The 16,793-nt window shown below is 66.5% G+C and overlaps 2 protein-coding genes across 7 annotated transcripts; one reads left to right on the top strand and one right to left on the bottom strand.

Moving 5' to 3' along the window:
- The first annotated feature begins 845 nt into the window (after positions 1 to 845).
- On the top strand, positions 846 to 6,762 carry SIGIRR (single Ig and TIR domain containing). Of its 6 annotated transcripts, none has more exons than XM_047774824.1 (10): positions 846 to 1,067; positions 2,802 to 2,924; positions 3,730 to 3,928; positions 4,380 to 4,513; positions 4,611 to 4,751; positions 5,123 to 5,266; positions 5,405 to 5,507; positions 5,572 to 5,689; positions 5,937 to 6,126; positions 6,427 to 6,762. In XM_047774824.1, exons 2-10 carry the CDS (start codon positions 2,918 to 2,920, stop codon positions 6,588 to 6,590), a joined length of 1,200 nt encoding a protein of 399 aa, XP_047630780.1. In that variant the 5' UTR covers positions 846 to 1,067; positions 2,802 to 2,917; the 3' UTR covers positions 6,591 to 6,762. The 6 variants fall into 6 exon arrangements, with proteins under 6 accessions (XP_047630780.1, XP_047630781.1, XP_047630776.1 ...); XM_047774820.1 differs by having other exon boundaries at positions 847 to 1,067; positions 5,572 to 5,722; XM_047774821.1 differs by having other exon boundaries at positions 847 to 1,067; positions 2,763 to 2,924; positions 5,572 to 5,722.
- Positions 6,763 to 7,513: 751 nt separating this feature from the next.
- PKP3 (plakophilin 3) lies at positions 7,514 to 16,028 on the bottom strand. The gene is made up of 14 exons (XM_047774818.1): positions 15,916 to 16,028; positions 14,237 to 14,432; positions 12,102 to 12,181; positions 11,333 to 11,964; positions 11,121 to 11,244; positions 10,671 to 10,875; positions 10,165 to 10,339; positions 9,625 to 9,742; positions 9,375 to 9,545; positions 9,114 to 9,299; positions 8,599 to 8,752; positions 8,251 to 8,443; positions 8,086 to 8,173; positions 7,514 to 7,907 (listed from the first exon to the last, which is right to left on the bottom strand). Exons 1-14 carry the CDS (start codon positions 15,994 to 15,996, stop codon positions 7,872 to 7,874), a joined length of 2,439 nt encoding a protein of 812 aa, XP_047630774.1. The 5' UTR covers positions 15,997 to 16,028; the 3' UTR covers positions 7,514 to 7,871.
- Positions 16,029 to 16,793: the final 765 nt, after the last annotated feature.

Raw genomic sequence — 16,793 nt, 5'->3', positions numbered from 1 at the left:
AAGGCCTCAGGGAGGTCTGAGCAGGGGGGCTTGGCACAGGGTCAGGTCGAGGCTGTGGGAAAGCTGATGCTGCACCGAGGATGCTCCACTGGAAGGCTCTGCCCCCGTGCGGGTGAGAGCAGGGACAGGGGTTGACGGGGACCCCTGCCTGATTTCTGCGACCAGAGCTCTGAGTCCCAGGACAGTCTGTGGGTCTGTGATGCCCCCGCCCCCCGCTCCCCCCCCAGCTCCGAATGGGGACCTGCTGTTGAGGGCTTCTGTCTGCTTCTTTAGCTAGAAAAGGGGCACAGCTCTCCCATCCCCGCCTGAAACTAAGGGCCACGTGATCCCCCAGCCCCCTGGTACCTGCTCACCGTTTGGGGGCTACACCTGGGAGGTGGACGGGGAGGGAGGCAAAGAGCCCTGCTCAAGGCCCCGGTACTGTGAGCGTTCCCACAGGAACCCCGTCACCCCCGCAGGTCAGAGTCAGAGCTACATCGGGGCTGCCCACTGGGACGGGGGCATCGCTGCATGGAGGCTCCCCACTCTCCTGGGGGTTGGGACTGTAGGGGGCATCCAGGAAGCAGGCCAGACTACCCAGCTCCTTGTGTTGTGTGCAGGACGGCCCTGACTGGGGGGTCTGCTTGCCAGGACCCCCAATTAGCACCATGGACCCCAGGCCTTGGGCACCCTCCCCCCACCTTCCAGGCCATGGGAAGGGAAGGACGGTGCCTGGGCTGGACTGGGGCGGGCCCCAGAGGAAGGAGCTGCTTGACTCAGAGTTACAGGAAGAGTGGGGCAGGCGGGGCTGGGGGGGAGAACCACCAACTGTGGAGGAGGGTGGGTGCCTGGGTGGGGTTTAGGCTTAGGAGAGGATGTGACTGCAAAGCCAGGAAGCTACGGGGAAAGTTCTGATTAAACACACAAACAAAAGTCAGGTCCTCACCGCGCTTGGCAATGCGTCCGGGGCAGCCGTGGCGCTTCGGACCAGGCGGGGGGCCCAGCTGAGCAAAGACTTTGCTCCCAAGCCCACGTCAATGACCTCAGTGGCCGACATCCCCTCCTCAGGAGGAAAGAGCTGGAACCAGGTGACTTTGTGCCCTCCCTCCCACGGTGGCCTTGTTGCTCCGCGTGAGCCTGTGTCCTCGTCCTCCGTTGCTTTTCCCAGCCTGAGGCCTGTCCTCAAAATCAGGCCTGGCTGAGGGGAGGCCCGCGAAACACGCGGCACGTGTGTGTGTGTGTGTGTGTGCGTGCGCGCGCACACGCGCCTGGGAGAGAGCAAGGGGTGACGGTGGCCAAGCAGGGGGTGAGGGGCAGTGTGCCCGGTGCGGGGTGTGTACAGGTGCTTACAGCCATGTGTCCTGTGGGAGCTTTTGCTGGTGTGTGCTGTGTGTGCCAGGTGTGTGGACCACCGGAGCGGGAAGTGTGGGGAGTGTGCACAGGGACTGAGAGCTTAGTGCAGGCAGGGGTGGGGTGTGCAGGGGTGGGTGTACAACATGCCAACTGGACAGAGGGAGGGTTGCAGGGGAAATGGCAGGGGGCTGTGTGCGTGTGGGGGTGACAGGTGTGCAAAGGAGATTGCAGGGGAGGGTGTGCAGGGACACCCCTGTCACCTGGCCACGCGGCTTGGCCTTAACTTCCAGGAGGGTCCAGGGGATGGCGGTCTTCTGAGCTCGGGGGGCGAAGGGGCTGCTGCACGAGTTGCCCTGGGGCCTGCTGGGCTGGGGGCACCTCCTTCTGGGTGAGGGGGAGGAGCTTCCTGGTCTTCCACGGCCCCCAGGGGGCCGGTTCTCCTGCTTCGAGGACCTTCCCAGGCATGCCTCCATCCCAAGGGCTTCTGGAAGGACCCTCTGCGCTGGTCCCATGGGAATGAGCCTGATGCTCCACCAGTTTCTGAGGAAGTTGCAGCCACGCCAGGGGCTTCCAGGTCCACAGTGGGTCACCCATGCAGAAGGAACTGGGGGCAGGTTGAGACTCATCCCTGCACAGCCTGGGGGGCCCCGCGGGTGGGAGGACAGCCTGAAGGAGCCAGGGCCCCGGTGTGTCCCCTTAGCAGGGCGGGAGGGAGTGGAGTAGATGCCCAGTAAAAACCCACTGGGCTAGCGGGGGGACCTGGTGCGGGGGGGATGCGCCCCAGGTCCGGCTGCAAGGAGGCTGGTGTCCTCGATGGCTCTGGCCCTGGGGCTTCACAGGCCCTCCTTTGGCCCAGGTCACTGTAGAAATTTTGGTGTCTAGAGGTGGGTGTGGCTGCTGCCAGTCTGGCTGGGAGCACCCCAGACCCCCATAGGAGAGAAGGGTCACCTCCGGGCGGGTGGGGGCTTCCTGTGGAGAACTAGACAGATAACGTGGATGAAAGTCTCTGAGTTTGAAGATGACAAGGAGTGGGGGTGCCAGCCCAGGATCCAGGAGGGCTCCCCTGAGACCAGGCCTGGCCCTGATGCCCCTCCCGTCTCAAGGTCAGCCTCCAGTGCTGTGTTTGTATGCATATGTGCACTGGGCCTGAGTCCAAAACAAGCCCAGGCACATGAGAGGGGTGCCAGGGGCACTGTCCCACCCTGAGCTGTCACAGTGGCTCCGGGGCAGATGAAGTTCAGCCTGTGGGCCCCTCCCTGGGCCTGGCCGGTGCGAGGTGGTGCCCTTGTGTGAGGTGCCTGGGGCTGTGCTGGTGCCTGGGGCGCTGCCACTTCCACGAGGCAGCCAGTGCAGAGGCAGAGCTTTGGTGGCCAAAGTTACACGTTAACTCATCCTGTTCTTGTTTAACTTGCTCCCGGGGATGGCAGCAGCCTCTGACCTGACTTGGAGCCCTTACTGACCCGTCACAGGGACAGAGTGAGTCCTGCCCAGCCCTTGGGGGATCAGTCTGCTCAGCCAAGGAGGAGCCCGTGGAGCTGTGGGTGGCACCAGTGTCCAGCCTGCCTCGAGGAGGCCCCGCCAGAACATGGCAGGTAGACGGTCAGAGAGGGACGGGCACGGGCTCCCCCCCCCGCTCTTGCCCCTCACCCTGCTCCATGCTACCCTGCTGCCTCTCTCTCGAGGCCTGAGGGCCTGAGCCCATGGCTAGGATGGGCCCTGAAGGCTTTCCTGCCCAAGGCCCCTAGACCAGGCTTGTGGGGGCCGTAAAGCCCAGGAGACCGGGGGTAGGCTCTGGCGGAGGGCTGCTGGGCTGCTGGGCGACCACGCCGCCACTGAGCACTCTTAAAGGGGAGGTGAAGGTGAGAAAGTCGAGATCTCAGGAGGTGAGAAGCCTTTGCCTATGGCTAGGTGAGGGTCCTGAAACCCCAAGTCTCCATGCCACGTAGAAGGTGCTGGCACACCCAACCTGAGTCCCCCACACCACCGGTGTCCACATCCGCTCTAGCTCCCCCAGGAGAGGGGCCGGCGCCTGGGCATCTCAGCAGTGGGCACACAGGAAGTGTGGGGGCTGACGTCCTGGGTGGACAGGCAGCTAGGTGGGCCCTGCTGGGCTAGGGTGGAACAGGTCGGCTCAGCTTTGACTTTGGCCACTGCCGTCCAGGCTAGCATCCTCTCTGATGATGGGGCGGGCAGAGCGTGTAAGAACCAGCCTCTGCTGGGGGACGATGTGCCAAGTGCCAGGCCCTGTCCCTCATGGGACCCGTGGACAGACATGGCATGGCTGCCAGGCAGCACATGCCGCTGATCATCTTGGCTTTTTCTGGCCCCCAGAGCATCTGTGGACAGCAGGAGGCTGGCAGCGTGGGCACGGCTAACCACTGGGTCCTCTTTCTGTAGGAGTCTGCGACAGGGCCCTTGACTTCCTCTCCCCATCTGGAAACCAGGTCCTGGGGCCTGCCCTGGGCAGTGCGGTCACTCTGAACTGCACAGCCTCGGTGGTCTCTGGGCCCCACTGCCCCCTGCCCTCAGTCCAGTGGCTGAAAGACGGGCTGCCGCTGGGGAATGGAAGCCACCATGACCTCCATGAAGACTCCTGGTAAGAGATGAGGGTGTCCACACTGGATATACCCATGGCCAGTGGCTTCTCTGACCAGCAGCCTGGTATAGAGCCACCTGGACATGGGCTAGGGAGTGACCGTCCAGACATGACATGGGCGGAGTGCCACCCTGGATGCAGCTAAGAGGCAGTGACTGCAGGTGGAGACAGCCCCTGTAGACACTTTGTAGTTTGCCCAGGGCATAAGTGCCAGCAGAGTCCTACAGCCTGAATTATGAATTAACCTCAGGTCAAGCCTGGGCTCTGAGGACCCCCAGGACTCAGACCCAGGATTAAGGCGACTGTCCCCAAACAGATCCATGCCCCCTTTTCCCTTAGCTCATAGCCCAAGGTCTGCCCAGGAAGCCCCAGTCTGCAGCCTTTTTGGGCAAGTCCTAGACAAGTGGGGCTCTAGGGCGCCAGGTGAAGGGGTGTGGCCTGGTCTCTCCAGGGTCAAGGCCAACTGGTCAGAGGTGCTTGTGTCCAGTGTCCTGGGGGTCAACCTGACCAGTACTGAGGACTTTGGGACCTTCACCTGCTCCATCCAGAATGTCAGCTCCTCCTCCTTCATTCTCCAGAGAGCTGGTGAGAGGGTCCACTGGGGTCAAGGGGTAGGAGGGAGGCTTGGGGAGCCTTTAGGCTTGGAGGGTGCTAGGGTGGCTGACTGCAGCTCTGTCCCCAGGTCTGGCTGGACATGTGGCCACAGTGCTGGCCTCAGTCATGGTCCTGCTGGCCCTGCTCCTGGCAGCGCTGCTGTATGTGAAGTGTCGGCTCAATGTACTGCTGTGGTACCAGGACAAGTATGGGGAGGTGGAGATGAATGGTGCGCAGGCCCGGATGGACCGGGAGGGACGCTCAGCCACCCGGCCTCTCTAGGCTCAGCTGTGGGGGCTTTTCTGGAGGTGGGGTGAGGAGGCATTCTTCCCCGGCGGGCACCCAGTCCAGGAAAGGGGTGTCTCCGTGCAGCCCAGGAGGGCCCTGGGCGGGCAGAAAAGGAACCATATGCTGATCCCAGGGCTCCACTCAGAACCCTGTGCTGAGGAGGGGTCCAGGCAGGGCCTGGGGCTGGAATCTGCTGGGTCTGCGTCTCGGGGGTGGCCTGGCCCCTGTGGCACAGGGGAGAGGGTTGCGGGACGCCGAGGGTGGCGGGCCCTGGCCTGGAAAGCCGCCGCGCTGACCCGCCGCCGTCCGCAGACGGAAAGCTCTACGACGCCTACGTCTCCTACAGCGACAGCCCGGAGGACCGGAAGTTCGTGAACTTCATCCTGAAGCCGCAGCTGGAGCGGCGTCGGGGCTACAAACTCTTTCTGGACGACCGCGACCTCTTGCCGCGCGCAGGTACCGCGGCGCCCCGCCCGTTTCCGCCCGGGCCCCGCCCCGTCTCGCCCCGCTTCCGGCCCAGGCCCCACCCCGCCCCTCGGGCCCGCCCCCGATTCAGGCTGGGCCCCGCCCCCGCCGACGTCCGCGTTCCCGCAGAGCCGTCCGCCGACCTCCTGGTGAACCTGAGCCGCTGCCGGCGCCTCGTCGTGGTGCTGTCGGACGCCTTCCTGGGCCGGGCCTGGTGCAGCCACAGCTTCCGGTGGGTTCCGTGCGGGGCTGGGTGGAACCCAGCCGCGCCCCCGCTGACGGTGCCACCCTCGCAGGGAGGGCCTGTGCCGGCTGCTGGAGCTCACGCGCAGACCCATCTTCATCACCTTCGAGGGCCAGCGACGCGATCCCGCTCATCCCGCGCTCCGCCTGCTGCGTCAGCACCGCCACCTGGTGACCCTGCTGCTCTGGAGGCCGGGTTCCGTGGTGCGGAGGGGGGGGCCGGGGGGCTCGTGGATGAGACCCCGGGGGTGGGGGTTCCACGGCCAGGTGCCCAGAAGAGAGGGCCTCCTTAGAGGTCCCTGGAGCCAGGTGAACGCTCGCTGCAGAGTGTGCTCTTTGAGGCCAAGGAGGCTGGGGCTTTGTGTGTTGGCACCCCCCACACCCCATGTGTTGCTAACTTCCGCATCCTGGTCTCCAGACACCTTCCTCCGATTTTTGGAAAGAGCTACAGCTGGCGCTGCCACGGAAGGTGCAGTACAGAGCCATGGAGGGAGACCCCCAGACCCGGCTGCAGGATGACAAGGACCCCATGCTGATTGTGGGGGGCCGAGGCCCTGAGGGTCGGACCCTGGACCCGGAGCTGGACCCTGACCCTGAGGGGGACCTGGGTATGCCCACTGGCCCCACCCCTGGCCCTGAAAACCTCAGACTGGGTTGGAGGGAGGCTGCATAGGTGGAAGAGCCACAGAAGGGGCCCAGGTGGCGGGGACTTCTCCCTGAAGCCCATGGATGGGCTTAGCCCCTAGCATCTCCCTCCACTCTTCCCATGGGGTGGTCAGGCCCAGGGCCTGCCTAGGAACCTCCTGGGCCTCAAATGCCACCATGCAGGAGGGGCAGCGGGGAGTGACCCTGGCAGAGGGCAGGCTCTGGGCAGCCCAGCCTCAGGCCTGGTGGTGCCCCCTCTGCAGGTGTGCGAGGGCCCGTCTTTGGGGAGCCAACAGTTCCATCACATGCAAGTGGGGTCTCGCTCGGAGAAGGCCGTGGCAGTGAAGTGGATGTCTCGGACCTGGGCTCCCGAAACTACAGTGCCCGCACGGATTTCTATTGCCTGGTGTCAGAAGATGACGTGTAGCCTCTGCCCAATGGAGCAGCAGGATCGCTGGGGACAGCTGGGGGCAGGGCTGGGTTTTTCCCCCCACTCAGCAGGACCACAGTCCCTGGGTACCTGTGGCCTGGGACCTTGGGGAAAGGGAGTGGCCCTGGAAACCCTCCTTGTGGCAGAAATAAAGTCCTTCTGAATCCCGCCCGAGTCTAAGGGAGCAGGCAGGGTCCTGGGCAGAACGCCCCCACTTCCACCTCAGTCCCTCCAGGGCCCTGGACCCTCGCCTTTTCTCACCCCATAGCCACTAGTTGCTAAATCTGACCGTCCGCTTAAACCCACCCCTCCCTGTCCTCCGTCCTGACCCAGCTCAAGCACGTCCCTTGCAGTGGCCTCCTTGGGTCTCCCGGCTTGGGGGTGTGACTGTCCCCAGTCCCCCTCTGATCCAGGCATACCTGGAGGGGGGGCAGCCCCCTTAGAGACTTCAGGTAGGAGTCTTTTGGTGTAAAAATATCACTGGGAGCTTTCCAATCAAGTGGCCTGGCTCGGTGAGCAGGGGAGGGGTTCCAGAACCTCCTGGATCCCAAGCCTCAAACAGACAGCATGAGTATACCTGTCAGGGCACCCCAGGCCCAGGAAGGTGGGGCAGAGAGGTGCTGCGGGCACCTCCCACACAAGCAGCACAGCAGGGCAGCACCAGCCAGTAGTGGTCACAGCTGCCCCAGGAGTGGTCATCCCTCTGCTGTGTCTGGGCCGCACTTGGCTTGAAGCTCTCTCTCTCTCTCGGCCAGCTCTCCTGCTGCTGGACACTCTCTCCTCCCTGGACTGGGTCCCCTGACCTGGAGAGGCCTGCATCTGGGCCTAATGGGGAGTGCCCTCAGGGGCAGGCATGACTATGCTTGGGACCACCGCCGAGTCCTTGGATCCGACCCCCACATCTGACCAATGGAAGCGGGTGGAGCTGTGGCTGCTGTGTTCACGGCCACCTTTATTCCCAGTGCTGGCTGTCCCAAGGCACTGCTGGGCCACAGCCAGCCCCACCTCTGCCAGTGTGACCTGGCCACCATCCCGCGCATCAGAGCATCCTCAAGCCCTGCCCCACTCCCTGCCCTGCAAAAGCCAAGTCCCCAGCCACAAGCCCTTGTCCCCTCCCCATGGCCCAGGCCTTCAAGCTGCACGTGGATGGGGCTCCAGCGAGAGGCCCCTGGGCCGTCGTCAACCTTCTCCTCCAGGCTGGCTGGCGAGCAGCCCTGAGCGAGCCCTCCCTTGGAGGCTGGGTCACATCGCATTCCCCTTCTCCAGGGACGGCCTCGCCTACGGGCCCAGGAAGTCCTCCTTGCGGTAGCCCTTCTGCAGTGGAGAGGGGACCCAGAGTCAGGGCACCAGCTGCCCTGTACCCCGCCCTCCCCGGGGTGCTGGAAGTGGGCTCCGGGTCTCCAGCGCCACACAGGTTTCCGTGTCCCTCCCTGCCGTCCTGTGTCCACGGCCCACACGCCTGGCCTGGCCTGCCCTGGGTCCCAGAACATACCGCCCGGAAGTCCCGGTGGAGCTTGCTGTACTGCCACAGGTTGGCCAAGAGGCTAGAAGCCGCCCGGGAGGACTTCTCACTGTCGGGGCTGCGGGCAGGAGGCAGGGGTCAGCAGGGTGACCCGCGCTGCCAGAGCGGGGGCGGGCTGAGGGCCTGGGCCTTTACCTGTCCTGCTTCTTCTTGATGAAGACCAGCTTGCGGAGCCCGTCGAAGTAGAGCAGGTCTCGGGCGGCCACAGGACTGGCCACCACCAGGTTGTTGAGGATGGCTATGATGTTTACCAGGACGTCGGCCGGGGGAGACTTCTCACCCACGCTGCCAGGCAGCTTCTCGATCAGGTGACTCACCACTTTGGTGGCTGCCAGGAGGTGGGGGAGGTCAGTCCCCTCCGTCCCCTGCTCCCCCAGGGAGCTGGCATGCCTGTCTGTCCAGGGGCTGCAGCGGCCCAAAGCCCGCCGGAGGGGAGCAGCCCGTGCACAGGCGGAGCCCAGGCTCTGGGACAGGCGGACTCACACATCTCATCCTTGTTCCTGGCGTTCCGGGACAGGTTGCGGATGAGGCCGGTCAGGGAGCGCAGCTGGTGGTGGTCAGCGGTCCGAACTCGGTCCAGCAGCGGGTTCAGGATGCGCTCCTGCTCCAGAGCCAGCCGGCTCAACACGCCCGCCCACTGCAGGCGGGAGAGAGGCTGGCGACTCCGGTGCTGGCGCCCCTCCTGGCCCCGACCGCCGGCACCGCCCTTCAATCCAGCGCAGAACCTAAATCCGCCCCAGGCCCCTGAGGCCCGCCCTGCTTGGGCCGCGGACCTCTCCCTCCCGGGGCCGCTGGGCAGCCGCGCGGGCTCCGCGGGAGGCGGGGCGCGCACCCCGGGCCGCGCCTGCGCACCTGCCTTCCTCCCGCCCCTGCTCCGAAGTTCTGGCTCCCCCGTCGGCCGGCGAAGGCCGGGAGAGCCGGGCTACGGTCCCGACCCCGGTGTACGCCTCGCGTCCCCAGCGCGCAGCCAGAACGCCACCGGGGCCCCGCGGCCTCACCCTGCGGTCGCCCGCGGTGATGTTCTGCAGCGCCCCGGCCGCCGCCTCCGTGGTGTGCCGGTTGAGCTCACAGCGCTGCAGCAGCCGGTTGTACAGCCCCACGACCTGCGGGCTCCACAGCCACTCGAGCCCCTTGGGGTCTTTAGACACCTCGGCAAAGGTGAGCGCGTCGGCCGCGAGGGGCAGCTGGGCAGGAGGGCGCAGAGGGTCAGCCAGGCTCGGCCGGGCCCCCTGCCCCCACCCGCCCAGGTCCGCGCCCACCTCTCGGAGCCGCCGGCTCTGTGGCGTGAAGCAGCCCACCACCTCGCCCGGCGGCGCCCCCGCCGTGTCCCGGCGGCCCCGGCCCTCCAGCCGCTGCAGGGCCGATGGCGGCATCTCATCGTACAGGCGGTAGGACAGGTTCCTGAGCACGCACACCGCGTTCTCCACGCTCTGCGGAGGGTGGACCGCGGTCAGAGCAGGTGGGACCCCCTTGCCCCCACCCCCCGCCCGGGCACTGGCCAACCCTCACCTTGTCCTCACACTTGCCCACATCCAGGGCATGGTGGATGTAGGTGACCAGGGCGTCCACTAGCCCGTGGCACTCGCGCATCTTCTGGCGAGTGGCCTGGGACGCTGAGCTGAGGTTCCTGTGGATGGAGGCAGATCAGAGACTCCCTCAGAGCCCACCCCACAGGAACCCAAACCCAAGGGCTGAGAAGCTAAGCGCTGACCCCCTCCTCCCTGAGGGCTGGGTCCACCCCTTGGCACTTCCTGCTCCTGGTCCCTACTGGGGACCAGCCCTGGCCCCACCGCGTACCCCTCCCCCATTCGCTCCTCAAGTCGGGGGTGGGGGCAGGGGCAGGGACGTTAGCACTGTCAGATCAAGTCCCCGATACAGCGATGCCTGAGCCTGCAGCCTCCAGAGTCTGTTGACATCTGACTGGCGACCACACCTGGCAGTCAGCACCTCTGCCTGACTCTCCCCTTCCCCAGGCCGGCTGGCTGCCTCTGCCTTGCCATTCAGACCTCAGCTCCGCGAGCTGCTCCCTGGGCCTCCCCTGCCCCTCACCTGAGGAGGCCTGTGGCATTGTAGAAGATCTCGGCCTCGGAGGCATTCTGCTGGATGAGGGGGGGCCCTCCAGCCCCCGAGAGCGGGCTCAGTACCAAGTCTGTGAGCTGCTCCAGGGTGTCTCGGGCCAGGCGGTCCTTCAGGTGGTCGCTGGAGGACAAGTTCCACAAAATCCCTGTGGCAGGTGGGCCGAGGCCATGGTCAGGACAGCCCACCAGCCCCTTCTGGGCCGTCCAGGGGTGGTGGGGAGGAGGCTCTTAACCTGTCCCAGGGCCCCACCTGGCTTCGAGCCTCACGCAAGAGCCTCGCCGGGGAGAGCCTGAGTGTGACCGTAGGGTCACGGGGCTGCAACAAGGGAGGACAAGGCTCGGGGACGTGGGGCCTGCGGCTGGAGGCTGGCTCCAGGTAGACATATGCCCCAGGAAGCGCTTGGGGCCGAGGGCCGAGGCCCAGGACCAAGGGCAGGGCGGCAAGAGGAAGGGGCGGCTGCCGGGGAGCAGGACCACCTGTGACGTTCTTGCGCAGCTCGTCGTCCTGCTCACGCAGGGTCCGCAGCAGCTCGAAGATGCCATTCTCTTCCACCAGGGCCAGCTTGTTGTCTGCATTGTCGTAGACGAGGTTGCGCATGGCGCCTGTGGCATGGCGCTGCACCTCCTGGTTTGCATGGTTGAAGAGCTTCACCAGCCGAGGCACAGCCTGAAGGCTGCGGGCCTGTGGGCACAGGCATGCAGGTGTTAGCTCAGGTGCACACACGGTATAGGTGTGTGTAGACGTGTGCAGGCAGATACAGGTGGGTGCAGACGTGTGCGGGTCACCCCCCTGCCTCTCCGCTGCTGAGCAAGCTCTGGGCAGGATGGGGTCTGCGCAGTCAGCTTGGGGATGAGGGAGGGATGGTCAGGGACCAGAGAACAGTGGGGGAAGTGGGGGCCGGTGGGGGAGTCAGCAGGGGTGGTCACCTGCTTCTTGGCTGCTGCGTCGCTGTAGCACTTGTGCTGGATGTAGGCTGCTCCCAGCACCTGCAGGTTGGGATCTGAGGCCATGAGGTATTTGACTGCTGAGGGCAAGTCCATGTCGTCAAAGCTGCAGAGACAGGAGATGGGGCAGGCTGACCCCAGGAACGCGCCAGGGTCGGGGCAGAAGTCCCCTCCCTGAGCCAAGCCCGGCTTACCCGCTGCTAAGCCTCTGCAGGGTGCGGCGGCCACCGTAGCTGTCCAGCCCACGCAGGTCCGGCAGGTGGCCCGAGTCAGCCAGGCTGAGGCTGAGGCTGCGCACCGATGGTGCCCGGGTCATGGGCTCCAGGACACCCCCTGGTGCTCCCCCAGCTCCCCCACGGCTGCGGTGGCTACTCTGGAACCGCTGCAGTGTCCGCATGGCCGGGGCACGGATGGTCCGGCTGGGCGGCCCCTCGGCAGCCTCTGGCCAGTCCAGGCCCCCCGCTCGGCCAGAACTCGAGCTGGCCTGGCGCTCATAGGCAAAGGCCCGGTAGGCGGAGGCGGTGGCCGGCTCCAGCTGCTCAGACAGCACGCTGCAGCGGTCGTCTGGGCCGCCGGCCCCCAGCCTCAGCGAGCGCAGGGACAGGGTGTCGTAATCCATCCGGCTGCCCACCCCACCGCGCTCGTGGAAGGACACGGGCCGGGTGGGCATGGGGGCAGCGGGCTGGACACCTCCGTACCCTGCAGCGCCAAAGGTGCTGCCCCCATTGTGGGCAGAGCTCAGCCTCCGGCTGGAGCTCAGATCCACAGCTGAGCGTGAGGACCAGGAGGCAGGGCTGTAGGTGGGCTTGGCGATGGGCCGGAAGGTCTGTGGGGCAGTAAGGAGGGCAGCTGAGGGCGCGCTTGGGTTCACCTGGCGCCCGTCTCCTCTTCTGACCCCGAGCCCCAAGCCTCCCCCAGAACCCCCCTCACAAGACCCTCTGGGCTGGAGAGGGTGTCACTTACTGAGGTGGTGTCCCCACTCAGGCCCTGGGAACGGGAGCTGAAGCCAGCCTGCAAGGTGTGGTACTGAGCCCGGGACCCACCTGCGGACAGGGATAGCGGTGCCTGGCTGGGCCGATGGCAAAGCGCTGGCCTCCTGCCTCCCCTCTGGCCCTGAGACTCGGCGGGGAGGCCAGTGGACCCCATTGCCTCATCGCCCTCCCCACAGCCCCTCCCAGCGGGGGACAGAGGCGCTCACCCTGCTGACTTCCCGGCGGCCTGGGGACTGTGCCAGGGACTCTTCTGCCAGCTGCCCAGTCCCAGCCAGGGTACAGCGCCTGGCCCCCTCCCCCAGGAAGCCACACTGACCTCCTGTGAGCCTGTCCTGCCCTGTGGCCACACAGAGTGATGCTGCACTCGCTGAGGACAGTGTCCCTGGACCGGTGCCCTGAGGTGCGGTCCCCTGACCCACCTGGCTGAGCCATGCCTGCCCCCGGCCACATATAGGCCGAGGGCACTGGCGCCAGCCCGACTGCATGGTGAGTGGACAGACGGGTGGGTGGTGGAGGGCAGAGGGGGGAGAGATGGGGGAGGGCAGGCTGGGCCCCCGGAAGGATGAGAGGTGGGTTACAGTCGGACGTGTGGGAGGGGGTCTGGGAGGGGGTCGCGACAGTGAAGGACAGCTGGAGAAATGAATATGAGACCGACGCAAGGGGGGGACCGGGGTGGTCAGGTGCACAGAAAGAGCTGGAGGGCACCGCCAGAAGAGCCGGGTAAAGGTCAAACCACGGCAGAGCGGTGGTGGCAGGCTGGGTGGCATCACCTGGTGATGCAGGGGTGAGGTCTTTGGATAGGAAGGGTGTTCCTGGCGGGGGTCAGCCTCTGCAGAGTCCCTGTGGGGCCGCACCTGGAGGGGGACGCCTTCCAGCCCCCAAAGGCCAGGGTAGAGTGACTTGGCTAGAGGGAATCAGGGTCGGGGTGAAGGGAAGGGGGGCCTTGGCCCCTCCTCCACCTCTGCCCCGGTTGGTCTGGGGGACTCCCCCACCCAGCACGCACCCCAGACCTGCCCTGGTTAATGAGGCTTCTGGGCAGGGGCTATTAACCCTGTGACGCTAGTGAGACTCAGCCTGGGGGGCACGCCCCCAGCCTGAGGACCTGACCCCCACCCCCAAATTATAATCCTCTTTCCCCTAATTGGCAGGGTAGCCAGGGTGGTAATTAACCCCTCCCTGCTCCTTCCTCTACCCCATGACCCTGGGCACCCAACGTGGCCACCAGCAAGCCAGAGGCCCAGGGAGGGAGGACCCAGGCATCCAGGCCCCTGTACTGGTCCTCTTCTGCCCTGACCGGCGACTGGGAAGGGCCGTCTGAACCCCTTGTGAGTCGCCGTGAACACGGCCTTGGTCCCTGACATCCTGGGAGGTTCATCTTACTGCCTAACCTTGATCCCTGCTGCTGAAGCCTAGGACATGGCGTTTCTGGAAGCGCCCTGAGCTCATTGCCCCTATGGGATCCTTTAAGACCGGTGCCCGCCCGCACCCTCGTACCTGCCCGCGTGCACACCGACGCCCACACCAATGGGACCAGGGTCTGCCTGGCCCTGAGGGCCTTCCCACACCCCCTGCTGTCACGGTCACTGTTGCTGGGCCCTCCCCTGCAGGTCCACAGGGAGACCCCGGCCCAGACAGGCTCGCTCTTGTCCAGGAGTCGCAGGCCCTGCCCGTTTCCGTGGGGTGTGGACGGGATGCTAGAGTCTGGGCATCTGTGTCTCGGTGTGTTTGTGTCTCTGAGACCGCGTGTGAGCCTGTGTTCCGGGTTTGCCGACAGAGATGGGCCTGGCTGGCCTGCCATGTGCCGCTCCTCCCGGGTCCCCGGCAGCGGGGTACGGGGGGCTCAGGGCCCAGGGGGGCAGGTGGGGCCTGCCCAGGCTGGCAGGGAGGACCCCAGGGACCCTGCCGGGAGGTGGAGGCCTCACCCATGGCTTCTCCCACGCCTGGTGGGGTGGGGCGGGTGACTCAGTGCAGGCAGAGGCCTCGGTGAGTCAGGGAGCAGAGCCCGGAGCGGGCCCTGGCGCGGCCTCTGGCCCTGGCACCACCACACCCACCGGGGCCCCCTCTGCCCACCGCCGCCCAGCGCCCACCCTGCTGCTGTCCGCCTACCTCTGGCTGCCTCGGCCGCCCCCTCGGGCTCGGCGGCCCCGTTGTGCCGAGGCTGTTGGCCCAGCTGCAGGAGGCGGGCGCGGACCTGCTCCTGGACGCGGGCCGCCCGCCACCGCTCAGCCTCCGGCCCTTCCGCGCCCCGGCGGTCCAGCTGCAGGTCCGAGGGCAGCGCCAGGGAGCACACGCCGGCCTCGGGCTGCAGGGCCGACAGCAGGAAGTTACTGTCCTGCATGGCGGCCGGCTCGCGGGGCTGGGTCCGCCTGGCCTAGGCCCCGTAGCCGCCTCCAGCCGGAGCCGTCTCCGTCCCGTGCACCCTGTCCCTGAAGTCCCCTCCCCGCTGGCCTCGCCCAGGGCTGGGCTGAGCTCAGCGAGGGGCGGGGACACCTGGCCAGGTGGGAGGGAGGGGCCAGGGCCGCTTAAGGTGGAGTTTGGGCGGAAGAACAGGCCCTGCACGTTCCCCCCGTCCCCAGACGGGGCAGAAGGGGTCTGGGGCCCTTCTTTGTTCCCAGCCTGTAAAGGCCACAGCAGGTCCTTTGGGCCCATTGTCTTGAGGGTCAGGGAGGGGCCAAGGGAGGCCACTGGGGAGCCTGTGGCAGGGTCTGGAGGCTGAGGGCGGGGCTCCCCCTCCCTGGGAGCTGGGGGCTCTAAGGAACTCCAGGGACCAGGCGGCCCCACTGTGAGGCTGGCGTGAGGCCTAGGCAGGGTCAAGTGCTAAGGAACAGAGCCGAGGAAGAAGGGCTTGGGGTAGACCTTTAGAGTGGAGGGGCTCTTTGGGGCTCTTGTCCTGGCTCTTGGTGCCCGAGAGACCCCAGAAGCAGGAGGATGACAGGCCCACTGCAGACCCAAGACCCTCCAGACCCCCATCCTCTAGACCCCAGAAGCCAGCCCTAGGCCTCCACCTCTGCAGAGCCCTCCAAAGGCCTCTCTGGCGGCCCTCCCAGGCTCCCACCCCCAGCCTGGGGGTGGGAGGGCCGTTCCCAACACGTGAGTCAGGGTTAGGGGCAGGCGGAGCCGCCCCAGGGGGGTGACTCAGAGGGGCTCTCCTGCCCGCTAGGACGAAGGACCTGGCGTGTGCAGGGAAGAGCCGGGAGTCCGGGCGAGCAGGGTCTAGCAGCACAAGAGCTGAGCAAGGAGTGGGGGCAGGAGCCAGGGAGGAACAGGAGGTGCTGGCCTAGTTGGCTTGCCCCAGAAGCTCTCCCTGGAGCGCCCCGGCAGCTGGACCGGCACGCCCTAAGGCCTCCTGGACCCGTGGGTTCTAGGACCTGCCCCTGGTAGCTGGAGTGGGGTTGAGGGCTGAGCCCAGGAGGGCTGGAGGGGTGGGGGCTGAGTGGCCTCAGGTACCTCCTGGGTGGCCCCTGGGAAGTCACCACGGGCCCCCCTAACAGGCCCACTCTCCTATGGGAGGCCCTTCTCCTGGGCTCTGGGCCCCTGAAGGCAGGGATGTGGTCCCAGGTGGGAATGGGCCGGGGTGGGGGGGGGAGGGGGGCAGTGGCCTGGGGGTGAGGTGGGGCTGGGCTCAGGAGACAGCCCTAGGGGTGAGGGCAGTGCTGGGGAGGGGGCGGGGTGGGGTGGGGGCTGGAAGTCTGTGGCAGACTGAGGGGAGAGGAGGGTCCCCGGGAAGATCAGGGAGTCTGGGGTGGAGCTGCCGGGCCGGGGAGGGGTGCAGGCGGGAGACCTACCCTGCTGGTGGTCGGGACACTGCCGGCCCTGGGGCTCAGCCCCGAGGCCACTGCTGTTGGCCGAGGAGTCCTCGGCTGCATCCTGGGCTCAGCGCTGCTGGCGGCCTCGGTGTGGGGCAAGACTGAGGGGCAGAGGGAGGGCGGGCTGGGAACGCCCGCATGCCCAGAGCTCATCAGACCGGTTGCTTTCCTGGGAGACGTGTTTTGTGTGGAAAAATCCCGGGAGACAAGTTGGTGCGGTGCTCAGTCGGCCTGGAGGCGCACGCCTGGCACAGGGGTCTGGGGCCCGCCCTTACGCTCTGAGTCTGCCTGGGCCCAGCTGGCTGGGCAGCAGGACGGGGGAGCCAGAAGGGGGCGGGGGTCCGGAGGGCTGTGGAGAGGCCCCGGGGGGTGGGACAGAGCTGCGGACGGACGCAGGGGGCTTTAGCGGGGTTGGGGCCGCGGGAGGGAGGGTGCCCCTGGGTGCTGAGCAGCCCGCAGCGTCCCAGGGCCAGTTCTGCGGCACGTCCTCATCTTGCCAGGCAGGGCTGCAGGGGTCCCAAGCTGTGGCGAGCCTCCCCGAGCACAGGTGGCCCTCCCACCCTGGAGCTCCTGCCTTTGTGGTGCGGTGTCCAGGAAAAGCCCAGGGCTCCTGGGAGAGCTTCCTCTAACTGCTGCAGAGACCCGGGGACCCGCTGTGGCTCAAACTTGTCCCCACCTCAAGCCCAGAGTCCAGTCCGACCCCTGCGACCAGGCTTCTCCCCGCTCCGCCTGCCCCTGTGGAGCCAGCAGAGAGCACAGGGAGGGTGGAGGGAGGACTTTCTGCCAGAGGGGCACCTGTGGCAGAAGAAAATCCACCCAGGAGCTTACAAAACAGCGGTAGGGACATCTGTGCAGGC

Source organism: Phacochoerus africanus, chromosome 4 (assembly GCF_016906955.1).
Source record: "Phacochoerus africanus isolate WHEZ1 chromosome 4, ROS_Pafr_v1, whole genome shotgun sequence".
Lineage (NCBI taxonomy): Eukaryota > Metazoa > Chordata > Mammalia > Artiodactyla > Suidae > Phacochoerus > Phacochoerus africanus.
The sequence above is the reverse complement of the archived record's forward strand: the minus strand, read 5'-3'. Positions and strand labels throughout refer to the sequence as shown.

Excerpts from the sequence above, each read along its gene's own strand:
- SIGIRR (XM_047774820.1), top strand. Across the intron at positions 4,752-5,122 it reads TGGGGAGGTGGAGATGAATG|ACGGAAAGCTCTACGACGCC; the intron begins GTGCGCAGGCCC and ends CGCCGTCCGCAG. Across the intron at positions 6,127-6,426 it reads TGACCCTGAGGGGGACCTGG|GTGTGCGAGGGCCCGTCTTT; the intron begins GTATGCCCACTG and ends CCCCCTCTGCAG.
- PKP3 (XM_047774818.1), bottom strand. The coding sequence starts at position 15,996 with ATGCAGCCGAGGACTCCTCGGCCAACAGCAGTGGCCTCGGGGCTGAGC. Across the intron at positions 10,876-11,120 it reads ACGCAGCAGCCAAGAAGCAG|GCCCGCAGCCTTCAGGCTGT; the intron begins GTGACCACCCCT and ends CTGTGCCCACAG. Across the intron at positions 8,753-9,113 it reads TCACCGCGGGCGACCGCAGG|TGGGCGGGCGTGTTGAGCCG; the intron begins GTGAGGCCGCGG and ends TCCCGCCTGCAG.